Source organism: Protopterus annectens, chromosome 1.part1, assembly GCF_019279795.1.
Source record: "Protopterus annectens isolate FY-2018-M chromosome 1.part1, PAN1.0, whole genome shotgun sequence".
NCBI lineage: Eukaryota > Metazoa > Chordata > Ceratodontiformes > Protopteridae > Protopterus > Protopterus annectens.
Genome location: NC_056726.1, coordinates 19,624,383 through 19,640,625, shown reverse-complemented (window position 1 = coordinate 19,640,625; position 16,243 = coordinate 19,624,383). Strand labels below are relative to the sequence as shown.

The following is a 16,243-nucleotide window of genomic DNA, read 5'->3' as shown; positions in this document are numbered from 1 at the left end:
AACCGCCTCTCTGTCATGGAAATCCACTTTTCCACCCCCATCCTCCCAAAGAACCTTTTCTAGAAATCAGTGGGATGGCAAGAAGATGAGTTCAGGAAGGCAAGCCTGTCCTAATCAGAGGAGGAGGTTACAAATAGACATCTCCCCAGAGGCAGAGGTGGACTGCATAATCAGGGCTTTTAAGGTCCCATTACCAAAAAGCCCTACCACCGCTCCTAAAAGATTGCCCAACTGCTACACTCTGGAGGCAGTTGGGTTGCACTTGTCCTTGCATCCACAAGCCTGGCAAAACATCACAACAGATTCGTGGGTACTAAGGATAATAACAAGAGACTACTCAATTTCCTTTTCTTACCCACCAATAGAAAGGGAAGGGTTCCCGTTGTTCCACCCAGTCAGTGGGAATCTGCAGCAGCAGAAGTATCCAAGCTGTTAGAAAAAAGTCATCCAGCAGGTCCCTCCAAGACCAGTTACAATCTGGAGTCTATTTTAGTACCCAAGGCAGAGGACCTCAGACCAGTTTTGGATCTGAGTCACCTGAATCAATTTGTAAAACTGACAACATTCTGGATTGTCACTCTGTGATCCATACTGCCTCATCTGATGGACAGTTGTATGTGCTCTAAGGATGCCTACTATCACGTAAAGATAGAGAAGCGATCCAGGAGATTTCTCCATTTCCTGATGGGAACCAATCATTATCAATTCAGAACACTGTCCTTCAATCCCACCACAGCGCACAGGGTGTTTAAGAAAATTATGGCAGTAGTAGCAGTGCACCTCTGCCTTCTAGGGATCCAAGATTTCCTTTATCTAGACTACTGGCTCCTCACCACTTCCTCAAGGGATCGACTACTCCAGCACCGTGACCTTCTGCTCCAGTTAATGTTAAACCTGGGAACTAATAAATCAGTCCAATCTGTAACAGAGTTCTTTACCTGTGTCCAGTTGCTACCCAGGTAATACAGAATCTGTTCCTTAAGCAAGGTTAATTCTGCGCTTGCTAGGTTTAATGGCTTCAGCTGTTGGGCTCGTTGCACTAGCCAGGTTCAACTTGAGAGTACTTCAGTGGACTCTTTGTGTATTGGTCCCAAAACATTTACACACCCTGTTCCAAGATTCGTGTTACTTAAATTTGCAAATGTTACATCAGGTGTTTGTTAACCTCTCTATCAGTAACCAAGGGCCAACCGTTATGCCCAGCTCAGCCACTTACTACAGTAACCATGGATGCCTCTGTTCTGGGGTGGTGCATTTTGAAGGGAGGGCAGTACAAGGTTCCTGGTCACACCTAGATGCCAAACTTCACATCAGTGTCTTGGAGATGAGCAATCCTCCTAGTGCTGCAGTCTTTTCAGGACTCCCACCCCCTGACAGACAACATGGCGATAATCTACTATATCAGCAAACAGGTGGGAACCTGTTCTTATCCTCTGTCACACCCTCACTGCTTCCCAGCAATGGGCAGTGTCTTCTTTTTCCCTATAAGTAGAGGGAAATTCATGTACTCTTGTATCGCAAAGACTTGAATACCTTTGCATAAATACAAAATGTTCTGGATACTGTGTGTGTTCAGATTCTTGACTCAAGTCTTTCTCATGGAAGACTTTTCATGCATAGATAGGTTGAGTGCCTATTTCATTCTACTCAGAAGCTTCCTGAGATTTTAGGTTGGTTAAACTGGATGATATTTCATATTTTTTGCCATTTCAGTTGTCATCAACACCTTATACCTTTAGCAGCTGCTGTCCATTGGAATGAAATTTGTCTTTCCATGCCTATACAGATGTCTGATAGTTGCTGCAACCAGTGAGAGTATCGATCATTTAAAAAGAGCCCTTGGCCCAGTTTTAGACCTCTATCACAGTAAAGTAGAACAGGTCTCTCAGAGTCAACCCAAATATCTTCTTCTCTAAATATAATGAACTTGAATGTGGCCAAGTTTTTTCGGTCTAGACACATTTTTTATTTGTATACTGTGTACCCTTGCATCTGTGCCACAGAAAAACAGTGAATTTCTGATTGTACTGGGTTTGATGGTTGACTGTTGTGGCTGCCTCTGTAGCTCACATGTATACAAGAATGACTTTTTGGCAGTTCAGGTCTCTCTGGAATCATTGTATGGATGCTTTGTTGGATAATACACTTTTTTTTTTTTTTTTTTTTTTAGAAAAAATTGGTTGGAATCGACTTGTTGGGTAAATCTCCACAATCTAATGTCAGTTTTTTAAACCTTCCTTTTTATCCACAGTAGCTGTCACAACAGATTTATTCCTTGAGGGATTGAGTGCGTAACTATAACTGTCAACCTCTTAGTGCAAAAAAGTCTGGACAGAGCCACAAATAATGGGACAAAGATCCAAAATGTATGTCATTAAAAGAATAAATAACTCGCATGGAGTAAACGCGCCATACACTCCACACGATCCGGCAATAAAACTTAGCAAAAAATACAGGTATAGGAGTGAAACACAGCTGTAATCATCCAAGCACATCCAAAGACCACAGCAGATTCAATGTAAATCTTTTATTCGACCATCAGGAAAATCCGGTAAGCGCTTTCACCCAAGAGGGCTTCATCAGACCATAAAATCCTAACAGTACAACCTCATGATATGCATTAAAAGGCGCCAAAAACTAGATCCAAAATCATTCTTAAAGTGACAACCCTTCATTCAGATATAAGCACACTTCATAAAATACATTAAAGCCCTATAAAAATCATATAATCTAAAACTGTACATACTTCATATGAACCATACTTTCTTCATTAAAATGTATGTCATTACTTAGTAATCTCACTTTTTAATGATTTGCAAGAAAAACAAAAATCTGAGACAAAAACCTGGACATTCTACAAAAATGTGGACAGTTGCAAAGTTTGAGCATAGCACAAATTCTCAGTGATGCAGGACCTGTCTTTAAAAAGCCCTCCATGCAAATTTTTTTGAGGTAAATCTTTATCAGGAATTTGCTTGAGAATTCTTCTGATTGCTACTGTGTTCTGATCAGGAAAGAGGTCTTATTGACACTTGGTTGTCAGTAAATAGATTTAAAAAAGAAGGGAGAAAGATCTCATTACAGCCACTGTGGTGCAACGTTTAGCGTTGTCGCCTCACAGCCAGAGGTTCTCCCGTTCGATTCTCGGCTGCAGCGCCTTCTGTGTGGAGTCTGCATGTCCTCCCCGCGGTCGAGTGACATTAAAGACATGCAGGTAGGTGCGAGCGTGAATGGGCGTGCCTTCGTTGAAGGTTGGGCTTCGGGCTGGCAACTCGACACCGTAAAAATCCACTGCCACTCATGAGCGGACCGGAGTTCCGCTGTGGCGACCCCTAACCGGGAAAATTCAAAGTCTACTGCAGGTTAGGACAAGTGAGTTAATCAACTGCAGCATCCGTATGAGAAATGGTATATCTGAAGTCAGCTCTGTCTTAGTGCAATATAGGCCTAACTATGGCAAGATGCCCTGAGATCAGGTAACACCTCTAGCAGAAGAGGATATGAGTGAGCTGCTCTTAGTTTGCTTATCCTAGGAGGAGGGAGATAGTCTGGCCTACTGCAGTACCAGAACCAACTGGATAGAGAGGGGTCCACTGCATGCAGTGTATGGGTGAAGATGTGTACTCTACTCTGCCAAGTTGCGTTTACATGGTAGTCTTCATGACATGTGTGAGAGTATGCACATCCACAGAGAAAAGCATTGCGAGCCTACATGGATGTCAGCTTGCTTGTCAGCCACTGGGGGAAGGGTTTTGACTAAACATGAAAAAAAAACTTGACTGGCTGTTTGAATGAGTAACTCCTTGGTTAATTCTAAACCCACAGGAGAGCAAATGGACTGAGCAGAATCAGTTTTTCTTGAGACCTTCAGGTCCGGCCCAGATATTTCTTGGGTGATCCCTTCCATTGAGATGGTTGATCTTATCTCAGAGCTGGCATAGAAGGAGCTGGATGTGGCTGAACCAATATACCGCAAACTGGATAAGTATCTAGTGTCACTCAGAGACCGTCAACATTTAAGTAAGGGTCCTGCCATCTATTCTGTTGTAGTGGCGGCTGCCACTAAGGCGAAGCTTGCCAAAGAAAGCTCCTCTCCTCTGTTCTCTTCACCCTCCCAAAACAGAGAGTCCAGAGCATTGGACAGATTTAGAAAGCGGGTGTACACCTCAGAGAGATTTGCCCTGAGTTATTTGGCACACATCGCAAGATTCCAGAAGGATCTGACAAATTAACTCTCCAAATCTCTCAACAGGTCCATCTTTGCAGAAAGTAAGAAAACCTTAGACTTGCAGCTGACCATCCAGTCCCTTTCTGTTGTGTTGATGTACCTAATTTCTAATGCGACAGAGGACACTTCAAGAGATGTATGTCTTGGCATAACCATAGGGACACTTGTCTGGATGGGCTTGTATACCTTTGCGGAGCATTTCAAGACATCATTTGTCAGTGCCCCCTTATGATAGCTTGACACTCTGTTTGAGCCTGAAGTCAAGTATACACTTTTCAGAAGTGAACAAGATGGGAAGACCCTTTCTGCTGTAGCTATACAGTTATCTAGCCCCTAGTAATCTTTCTCTAGGAACTAGAAGGGAAGCAAGAAGATGTGGTTCCAGAAATCTCAAGGATTCTTTCCTGAAACTTCTGGGAATAGACACCTCCCCCTCAGCATAGGGGGGAATTCTAATGGTGAACATCACCCCTATGGCAGAGGTGGGACTTAAAATGAGTTCCAGGGACCATTTTCCAAGAGGCATTATCAGCACTCCTGAATGGTTGCCCGCCACCCATACTCTGGAGGCAGTTGGGAGATGATGATCTTCATGTTTCACTGTTGCAGTCATTGCATTTGGGTAATCTGCTAGCAGGTTGCCCTCAGTCGGCCTGATTAACAAAGTCTTGGGTCCTGCATCGGTTGCTGTCCCTTCCTCCATGACGTCAGGTTGTCAGGGGTATAAAACATGCAGCCAACGCCATTCCATCAGTCTTTAATGCCGCATGGTGCCCGAAGCAGAAGCAGTTCGCAAGTGCCTGTCGGCAGACTCCTGAAATGTTTGTTTTTGAGTTTCAGAACCAAAGTCTTCAACTAAAAAGCTAAGTACCCCGTTAGGAAAACTTTTCCTTACACCTTACCAATGTCAGTAAAAGTTAATAATTGCATTACTTGTGGGAAGCAAATACCTCATAAGGATTTTAATTTGTACTGTATTCCTTGCCTAGGCCCTGACCACAATGTACCTTGCTGTCTTTTGTGCTAAATTTAATCAATGCACTATCAAACGTCGGTACATTTTTGCTTCTAAATATTTTGGCTCATGCTTTAATTATCCAGAAATGTCGTTGCCTAAAAAAAGCAAAGAAAAAGACAGACAGGCCTTTGAGGTCCAAAACTGCCGACAACGCTTCTCCTAAGCCAGTCGCCAGTTCGCCGGTACTCATTGAGGTGCTTTCGCAGCCCCTGATACCCACTACTTCTGATTTGCAGGCCTCTACTGAGACCCATTCGGAGTCTGGTATGCCGCGAGATGCTTCAATTATGGAACCCGCGGATGTCTCTACCTTGGATGGGTCCAGAGCTGCTGTGCAGGCACCGGCTTCTGAGGGTGTTTTCAGGCCTACAGATTTGTATATTAGACTGACGCCATCTTCAAAACTAAGGCCGAAATCTAGACCTATGCCTAAAAAAACGACTCCTGGCCCACATGTGCAGGCCCCTATGCCTAAAAAACAAATGATCAAAATGTCTGAAGATTTAATTACTCTGATCAGGGGTAGCCAACCCCCCCTTCTAAGAGGCCTAGGCAAGACATTGATTATGAATCTTCTGAACAGGATTCTATTTCTTCTGACTCTTCTAATGAACAGGAATTGTCTATACCTACTTATGAGGACTCTGATGCAGAAGATTCCATTCCTTCTGCTTCTCCCCTGAGGATTTTTCTTTTGGGGGAACTTTACATACCTTAAGGGAACGTTTCCATTGGGAAAGTCAGGATTTCTCTGAATCTAAAAAGAAACTTAGGGATTTTCTTCTTCTTCCTCAGCATAGGCCTTTGGCTATACCTCCTGTTCTAGACATTGTTAATGATGTTTTTTCAGAATCTAGTATGGCTCCTGATTCTCTGCCTCCTTGTAAGCCGGACAGGTACTACAGGGTTCCTGACTCCCACAAATTCTTTTTCAAAAATCCTGTTGCAGATCCTGAAACCATTTCTCATGGTCCCAAGGGCATTAAGGCTTCTTCTGCTAAAAATCCTACCCCTTCTAGATAGAGATTCCAGGGTGCTGGATAGATGGGGTAAGAAGGTTTACACTTCTGCAACCTTGGCAATCAGGGCTTTAAACTGTCCATTTCATATGCTAAAATATTAACAGCATATCATGGGACTGCTTAAACAGAAAATGATGTTAATTTCTGACTGTGTGGAAAACAAAGATTTACAGGATTTATTGCATTCAGCTGAACAGGTTGGAAAACATACTTTGCAATGTGGTTTTGATTCTTTGGAGGCCTCTTGGCAGGGCTGCTGTAACTGGGTCTGTGCTAAGAAGGCATGCTTGGCTCAAAGAGCAAAATCTGCCTGATCATGTTAAAGCAAAATTGTTGGATGCTCCTTTACAACAGGACCGTCTCTTTGGTAATAAGGCTGAAGAAGTTTTAAAAAAGATGGAAGATAAAGCTAAACCTATGCAAACTGTGAAAGATTTCTTACAAGTACAACCACCCAGATTTAGTAGGCACCGGCCTACTAAGAACTGGTCCTTTCCAGTGCCTTCGAGAGCCACTCAAGTCAAACCCAGACATTCCAAAGGCTCCAGGTTTCAGTCCCAAGGGACTTTCAGAACAAAGCAATGGGGCGCCTCCTCTTCCAAATCTGGAAATAACAAGACACCTCCCTATGGTAAGCAATCTCAATGACTTCCCTTTACTCTTACCAAGCACATACCTTTTAGCTGCCCCTTTGGGGGGGAAACTGGCAACATGCAAAAAACTGGCAACTTATAACCCAGGACAAATGGGTTTTAAATATAGTATCCCAGGGATACAGATTTCACTATCACACATTGCCAATTCCAAACGGATGAACAAAACCTAAAGGGAAAGACAGCAAACTAAGTAAACCACAAAGGCGGGTAGCACTGTAAGCAGAGTCGGAAAAACCAGAAACTTCAAACAACCACAATTTAATTAGCGCTTTCGGTAGGATCAGTGTCCTACCTTCTTCAGACAACTAAAAACCAATTAACAGAGTATTTAAAACGTAGGAAAGTCCTCTTGTCTGTATATACATATATTTATATATATTTTTAGATCCATTTTTTATGAAGTAATCTGAATTTAACATATTGTATTTATACATATTTATTATTTATTATATATATATTCCTTTATAGAAATATAGACATATTAAATATTATACATATCCAGTTTTTAATTAACTAAATAATAGTATTGTTTGTAAACATGCATTGATTTGTTTTTAACATCCAGCATCCGTGGCTTCTGTAGGCAAGCTATGCATATATTTATATAGCATTAGGAAAACCATTGTTTCACTAAGAACAAGTATTTTCTTATAGTATTTTATTAATTGTTTAATTATGGTGTTTCCTATGTTTTAAATACTCTGTTAATTGGTTTTTAGTTGTCTGAAGAAGGTAGGACACTGATCCTACCGAAAGCGCTAATTAAATTGTGGTTGTTTGAAGTTTATCTGTTTTTTCCGATTCTGCTTACAGTGCTACCTGCCTTTGTGGTTTACCTAATTCCAAACGGATGGCCAGACCTGCCCCCAAATCAGTGGGCAGAGGCCCAGAAACAAGTACTTTCCCTCATAAGCATGGGGGCTATTCAACTAGTACCAGAAGAGGAAAAGGGACAAGGTTTCTATTCAAGACTTTTTCTGGTACCCAGAAAAGACAAATCATGGCATCCAGTTCTGGACTTAGCTACTCTAAACACCTTTCTGGACATCCCAAAATTCAAGATGCTGACACTTCCTATGCTAGGCAAAGATGCCTGGTTGGCAACTCTAAATTTAAAGGAGGCTTACCTGCATATCCCAATCAGGGAATCTTGCAAAAGATAACTCTGCTTCAAAGTGGGCTACTTGCATTACCAATTCTCTGCACTGCCCTTTGGCTTATCTACTGCGCCCAGGGTCTTTACAAAGTGCCTGGCACCAGCATTTTTCAGGCAAAGAAATATTCAAATATATCCATACCTGGACGATTGTCTAATTCAGGAAGAAAACAAGGACATTCTTCTAAAACATCTGGCATTTGTAAAAAGGGCTCTAACTTGTCTGGGGTACACTGTAAACGAAAAGAAATCACAACTGGTATTCCTGGGTGCTAGCTTGCATACACTGCCCAGATGGCTTTCCTTACGCCAGAGAAGTAAATTCATTTGGTGACTTCCTTCAAATAGGTGGCCACAAAAACCCTGCTTTCTGCAAGGCAAATACTGCAAGCCTTGGGGTTCATGGCCTCCAGCATTCTTCTAATTCCATATGCAAGACTGCATATGAGGAAACTTCAGTGGTACTTAAAAAGTCTATGGAGTCAGCATTGTCACAGCATGGAAGCAATGATTCCTATCATATCTTACCTGCAACTAGAGTTACTATGGTGGGCAGAGGCCTGCCATCAAAACAAGGGACTGCCATTTACACCACCCCCTGCCACCCAAACCATGACTACAGATGCATCAGACTATGCTTGGGGGGCACATCTGGCAGGGAAGTGCATTCAGGGCAAATGGAGCCCAAATCAAATGCACCTTCATATCAATCAAAAAGAAATGCTAGCTGTACAGAATGCACTGACAGCCTTCAAAGACTACCTTCATCCAGGACAATTAATGATAAAGACAGACAACACCATAGTGATGTGGTACATAAATAAGCAGGGGGGTACACACTCCTACCCTCTTTGCAGACTAGCCATGGCATTGTGGAACACGGCCTTGACCTATCAAGTACAACTACAAGCTCAGTTCCTGCCAGGAAAGCTGAACACTCTAGCAGATGAACTAAGCAGAAATCTCATGGACCCACATGAATGGAAACTGGAACCATGGATTTTCAACATGTTGACGCACAAATGGGGGAGCCCAGACATAGATCTTTTTGCCTCACCCCAGAACTATCAGTTGGACAAGTTTTGCACAAGAACTCAACACAAAAAAGCCTGGAAAGTGGATGCTGTATCCTTCAGCTGGAAAAACCTATCAGTCTGTGCCTTTCCCCCGATGCCTCTGCTCTCCAGAGTTCTACTAAAAGTCAAACAGGACAAACCAAAAATGATTTTGATTGCTCCAGACTGGCCTCACCAACACTGGTACCCACTCCTGTGCTATGTGTCGCACCTTCCACCATGGCACCTGCCTCAGACACCTTACTTACTGCCTCAGCAGAACAACCAATTTCTGCACACTCCGCTCCAAACTTTGAATCTTGCAGGGTGGCTAATCACCTAAATTCACCCTTAGCATCTCTCAGCAAACCTGTGATGGATGTCATTTTGGAGGCAAGAAGACCTAGTACTAGAAAATCCTATGCTGAGAAATGGAAAAGATTCTGTGCCTGGAATCAGTCTCAAGGGATAAGCTCGGCAGTGCCCAACATTCCTCAGATTTTGTAATACTTAACTGAGATGCTTCACAAGGGCCTGTCCTTTTCTTCCATAAAAATCCATGCCTCAGTCATTTCAGCTCACTACAACACAGAACCTCCCCTCTTTTCACTTTCCCTGCTAAAGCAGTATCTCAGAGGGGCCAAAAACTTAAGACCACCCAGGAGAGCTCCTACCCCTGCCTGGGACCTCAATTTTGTGTTGGAGAAGCTCACTCTCCCTCCTTTCGAGCCAGCTGCTACTGCAGACTTAAAATTTCTCTCCTGGAAAACAGCTTTCCCTTTAGCAGTCACTTCAGCTAGAAGGTTTTCCGAATTACAGGCTCTTATGGCAGTGGAGCCTTTCATCATTTTTCATGCGGACAGGGTATCTCTCAGGACCAATTCATCCTTCATGTCTAGGTTTTCCGAATTACAGGCTCTTATGGCAGTGGAGCCTTTCATCATTTTTCATGCGGACAGGGTATCTCTCAGGACCAATTCATCCTTCATGTCTAAGGTGGTATCCAGTGTGGCTCTTATTCAGACTATTCATTTGCCAACTTTCTTTCCCAATCCACAGAACAAGGGTGAGCGGATTCTGCATTCATTGGATATACACAGACAACTTAGATTTTGCTTAAACAGGACAAAATCTCAAAGAAAATCTGAACAACTGCTGGAGGCATTTGCTGCAGGGGCAGAGGGAAAGGCTATCTCAAAGCAAACCATTTCCAAATGGGTAAGCCATTGTATTCATTTCTGTTATATGCACCATGGAAAAACTATCCCCCAGAGGATCAGATCCCATTCCACCAGGGCTGCATCTACTTCAACAGCCTTTCTCAGAGGTGTTCCTACCAGGGACATTCTAGAAGCTGCTACCTGGAGCTCAGTTCATACATTCACCAAACATTACCATTTACCACTTTTCTTTAAATCCAGAGCTGACTTTGCCACTGCTGTCCTGCAGGGCCTTATAGCTGGTTCTAATGCTGTATAATTCCCTCCACCCAAACATAGCTTTGGGGCTCTACCCAAATGTAATGACTGCAACAGTGAAACACGAAGAACATAGTACAGTTGTTTACACTTACCTTAAATGTAGATGTTCGAGTGTATTCACTGTTGCAGTCCTGGTTACCCTCCCTCCAGCCCCCTATTTTTCTCTGGTTATACCTCTATTTTCTTTCACTATGCTTTAAAAGCCCTTTTGATGTATTTGCTTTTGGGATTGGAGGTATATTTCTTGTTTTTAATTTTATTTGCTCCCCATTTGGGGAGCACCTGACATCTGGGGCAAGAAAAACTGATGTAATGGCATCAGCTGCATGTTTTATACCCCTGACGACCTGACGTCATGGAAGAAGGGACAGCAACCGACACAGGACCCAAGACTTTGTTAATCAGTCCAACTGAAGGCAACCTGCCAGCAGATTACCCAAATGTAATGACTGCAACATTGAATACTCTTGACCATCTACATTTATGGTAAGTGTACACAACTGTACTTTATCTCTGCACCCCAAGGCCTTGGGCATCTATCACCCAAGTCAAATGGGTGTAGAAAATCATAACCAGAGGATATTCATTTCCTTTTCTGTTTCTTCCCCTACTGTCAGAAAGTCTACCCAGTGTTCCATCCTCCGAAAGAAAAGCAGCAGTCCTAGAAATAAAAAAGGTGCTAAACAAGCATGTCATACAAGAGGTCCCACCAGACCAACACGGTTCTGGAACACAAGATTCTTTTTGGTGCCAATGAGGACCTCACTCCAATCAGTATGCCAGAAAGACGAAGTTCTGGATGGTCATGGTTCAGTCCATTCTCCTGTTGCAGAAGGATGATTGGATGTGCTCAGTAGACCTTTAGGATGAGTACTACCACATAATGATGGACAGATGATCCAGAATGTTTCTCCACTTTCAGCTTGGAGACAGTTATTTCCATTTCAGAGCCCTGCTCTTTAGTCTCACAACAACCCCCCACCCCCCAGCTGTTCAGCCAAGTGTATGATAGTGGTCACGGCTCATCTCAGACTGCAAGGGTTCCAGAATCTCCCTAATCTGTATGACTGACTCAGTTTTGTCCCTCCCAGGAATCTTCTCATTAGTGCCAGGGACTTCTTGCTCCAACTTTGCTTTTCATCACAGTGAACTCAAGACGACTCCAAGTTCCTCCTGGTCCAGTTAGTAGAATACATGCACACCTGGACACAAGATGCCAGATAGTGAGACTTCCAGAGAACAGGTTGACCACCATCCACAATCGAGCATTAGAGGTCCTTTTTTGCCAGAAGCCAACAGCAAGACTGATTGTTTGACTTCTAGGATTGATGGCTGCTTCCTTTACCCTAATACCTCTTGCCAGGTACTACAAGAGTTTTCCAGTGGATACTTGCAGTGCAGTAGTTAATTAAACATCAACCCATGAGTTTCCAAGTACACCCAACAAACATTTGCAGAAAGCATATACTGTGGTGGCTCAAGTCCCTGAAGGTCTCGTAGGTTGTTTCCTCACTTACTGTCAGTTAACAGCTCAGGCTCTCCTACTCCCAAAGCCACAGGGATCACAGACTCTTTCTAGCTGGGGTGAAGGGGACACTACATGGGGAAAGATGGTCCAAGGTGTATGTTCCCGCTTCAAGGCCAGTCTTCGTGTCAGTATTCTGGAGAGGAGGGCAGTCCTAGCATTATAGGCCTTCGAAGACTTCCTCCCCTCTAGGAGTGATATCCATTCAGGCAGACAACATGTTGGGGGAGCATGCTCCTACCCATTATGTCAAGAGGCGATGAGAGTTTGGCAGTGCGTGATATATTTTGGCTGCCTTCTGATAGCAACACACATCCAAGGAAAATCCAGTGATTTAACAGACAGGTTGAGCATGTCTCTCCTTCTGCATCATGAAGTCTAACATTGGCTGAGCAGAGTTTGTCACTGAGGTCCAACCGTGCTGTGATCTCTCTTTGCCTCCCCTAACAACCAAAGTATAGCAGATACTTTTCTTGATCCCCCGGGGGGGGGGGTCACCAAGGGAAGCTGACCCACATTTGCCCCCCCTCCAGTCTCCTGTACACCTTTCCTCCTACTCCTCTTATCCCAATATTCCAACAGAAAACAGAGAGGAAGGTCAGGGCTACCCTCATTGCCTGTTTATGGGCTCGACAGGTTTCCATTCCTCTGGTCTCATTTGTTAGACCTTTCTTGGGTGTTGGATCCTAAACTAGATCTTCTCTCTCACCCATCCAGAATGCCTAACACAGACATTCAAGGCCTCAAGTTAACCTCTGTTTCTCCACTTCCAGTGATTTCTTGTCAGTACAGGCTTTTTTCCCAAGCAATCCACATTCTTACTTCATTCGAAAGACTGTGTGGAAAAGGTTTTCTGTTTGGGCCTCCCATGGACATCTGGATCCTTATTCGGCTGCTCTAACAGCTCTTTCAGATTTCCTGGCTTCCCATTTTCATATTGGGGTCAGTTACTCCACTTTCAAGGTCTAATTATAGGCTATTTCGAGTTTTCATATTGGAGAGAATCAATTTTCTATCACCTGGCTTAGGTTACCAAGGCTTTCCAGAAGGATGCCTTCCTTCTCAAACCTCCCTGAAGGGATCCTACCCCTCCTTGGGACATTATCAGTATGTTGCAGGCTATAACTAGACCGCACTTTGAACCTGCAGTCAAGATAGGCTTCAGATTTCTCACTTGGAATTTTTTATTTTTGGTGGCAGTCATTTCAGCTCGAAGAGACTCTTGCAAACCTCCTTACATAATTTTTCATAAGTGTCCTTGTGAACTAATCCTTCTTTTGTTCTTAAGGTAATTACAAAGACTTCCATGAATCAGTCTATCAGTCTGCCAGTGTTCTTCACAGATTTTACAAGTTATGGGGAGTATATGTTCTACCTTCACTTTGCAAAAAAAAATTAGAAAGTTTTATCAGTTGTCTGTCTCCTCAACAGCCAGTTTGGGACAAGGAGTTTCCAAATTGATGCTATCTAGATGGTTTCTGACTGCATTTCATATGTGTACAGAGGAAAGGGGTTGACTTTGCCCAGTCTTGTCAAGGATTTGTTGCTACTTCTACTGCCTTCTTTTCAAGCACTTCCATTGACTATGTTTGTGCCGCAGCCACTTGGTCAAATGTTCACATCTTCATTTCTTATTATAAATTGGATTTGGTCTCCAGAGATAGGGCTACTTTTGGTTCAACCATCCTCCAGAATATCTTTCCATGAGACCACCCAAGAGTTTCATTAGCTGGGGACTCTGTCCCATCTGTTAAGGAATAGATAGAAGAGATAACATCCGATGTGAACATTATGTACTCACCATAATGATAGTCTTTTGTTGTCTGCTTCTATCCTCCTTCAACTTCCCGCATTTCTTCCTCCTCCCATTATTTTTTGGAGTTATTGCCTTTTGAGTTTCTGGTATGACTGTGCTGCCTGTTTACTGGGCCTATTCATATGATCATTGAGCAGCAGAACTGGTGATGAGCCAAGTATTGTTTTTATGGAGTCTGATCTGCAGGGATAGGGTCTTTTCTCCATTAAAGGCTCTTGGGCAAACTCGAGCGGAGATCATATTAGGGGTAGGGGGTGATTATGGGTAAGGGGAGGAGCCTGAGCTTTGGATCCAAAGTCTAGAGTGGTTAAAGCTAATTTGAGGTCCGATCCAAAGACCCGTCCATTGAGGGAAGGATGGAAGCAGACAGCATAGACCTATCATTACGGTGAGTACATAACTTTCATTGATGTCATGTTACTAACTTGTAGTTCTTTGTGTGGGCTGTTGCATTAGACTTGAGCAAATGCTTTTCACTGTGTTGAATTGTTGCCATTTCCTTTGTTGGCTTTTATGGATTATATATTGTCGAGCTGTACTGTATCACTAATGTTTCTGGATTTCCTTCCTGAGTATATTCTTTTTTTTCCCCCTTTAGTTTGCATTGAGATTGCTTGCTTTCCGTCAGATCCACAAAGTTCTGGGAATGGATCCTTTGCCACAGATGAATCCACGGTTTAATATTCGCAACAACCGAAAAAGGAGAAGGGAGATGGGTGAAGGAGTCGATGGGTTTGAAGCTGAAGGAAAAAAGGACAAAAAAGATTACGACAACTTTTAAGCAGCAGAAGGCTGTATTTATGGATTCAGAAACTGACACTAAATCTGAATAGTTCTGAAGTTGCAGTGCAGTTACTGTCTTGGGCATTGTTTCCTTTAACGTGTGTATAGATGCTACACTGTGGTAATCTTTTTCCCTTCTTTACCATTAGTAATCCATTATGTGAACATGAGACCAGAAGTTGATGTAAATCCTGTTGCTGTTGAAAGCAACAGTTCTGTATTTACAAATGAGTATTTTGGCACATTTCAATTTGAGGGGGAAAAAAGTGTTATCTACTGGCTGTGTTAAAGAAGATTTATCTTCTGAGGAAATTGCAACGCACTTTGTTTCAAGTGTGAAGTGTTTTTTTATTCCTATGAAGTTAGGATGTAATCTAGGTTTATGCAGTTTGGTCTTCAGTCACAGGCATGAAGAGGAATTCAGCATGTGAAGAGTTGGTCTACAGGTCATCCAAATGTTCATCACATGTTTGCAAATTATGTGGCGTTGTACCTTTAGTGCAGTATAAAGATGTGAATGAGAAGAATTTATGTTGAAGTTTGCCAGTTGCATTATCAAGATAAATGCTCTAATATATATGGTCTTGGCAGTAGTTTTGAACCACATTTTGTGGTGTATGTGTTTTGCATGATTGTAAAGTGAACTTCCCTTGCCCACTTTTCACCATCTTCTAGTGAAGCTTTTTAAAATCCAGAGTTAATGTTTTAAGTTTTATGTTTTATATAAATATATATATAAATCTTTGTATAACTTTACTTTTGTTATAATAAGCCTAGACCAAATGTTTGTATTTTTTTTCAAGCTCTTAACCTTGGCTTTCCAGAATAAGCTGTAAATAACACTTCTGCTTAGAATAAGACAGATGTTAATACATGTCCCTTGTTTCCACCTCCCTGTAATAGTTTAAAAAGTTTAGTATTCACAAATGTTGCAGAAATAATATTTCAGACTGTTTCTTGCTGCTAACAGAAATATCAAAATATTTTAAGAATTCCTGCAGTTATTGCATAGTAAACCAGAAGTGTAATTTGCCACTTAAGACTATATTCATAGCAGTGTTGTAATTGAATTACATGCACTTGATGTGTGTGTTGGTACATCATCATCATCACTGGTCAGAGCAGCATAGTGTAATGAAGAGCAGATGTTAATGAAATAAAAACAAACTGCTTTTTTATTTAAACAAATCCAGTGTTGCCCCTTGTGTTCGTACATTATTCTGGTTTGGAATCTTGCTTATTTTTTAGTGCATTTAAGCTGTTCATGGTAATTGTGAGGCACACAGAATGCAAAGCGTCACATTTATCATTTCCTTTTTCTCTTGGTAGTGTTAGTCCTTTAGGTATAACTAAACTGCTAGTAAACCTATTCCACTGTAATGCATGTTTAAGCAGCCATTTACAGTGCTGTGTCTTTAGATTTATTCCCTGTTTGCTTTATTTTTATTTATTTCCAGTTTGATGACCGGGGAGGTCCACTGGGCTCAAGGAGCCAGTTTTCAG

General features: G+C 42.3%; 1 protein-coding gene across 1 annotated transcript in view; it reads left to right on the top strand.

Moving 5' to 3' along the window:
• ZFR (zinc finger RNA binding protein) overlaps positions 1-15,928 on the top strand; it is a 1,793,456-nt gene extending 1,777,528 nt beyond the window's left edge. Inside the window, exon 28 of the mRNA XM_044085369.1 lies at positions 14,556-15,928. Within this exon, the coding sequence (XP_043941304.1) occupies positions 14,556-14,738 (183 nt within the window). The 3' untranslated portion in view covers positions 14,739-15,928. The remainder of the gene's footprint in view (positions 1-14,555) is intronic.
• The last annotated feature ends 315 nt before the right edge of the window (positions 15,929-16,243 follow it).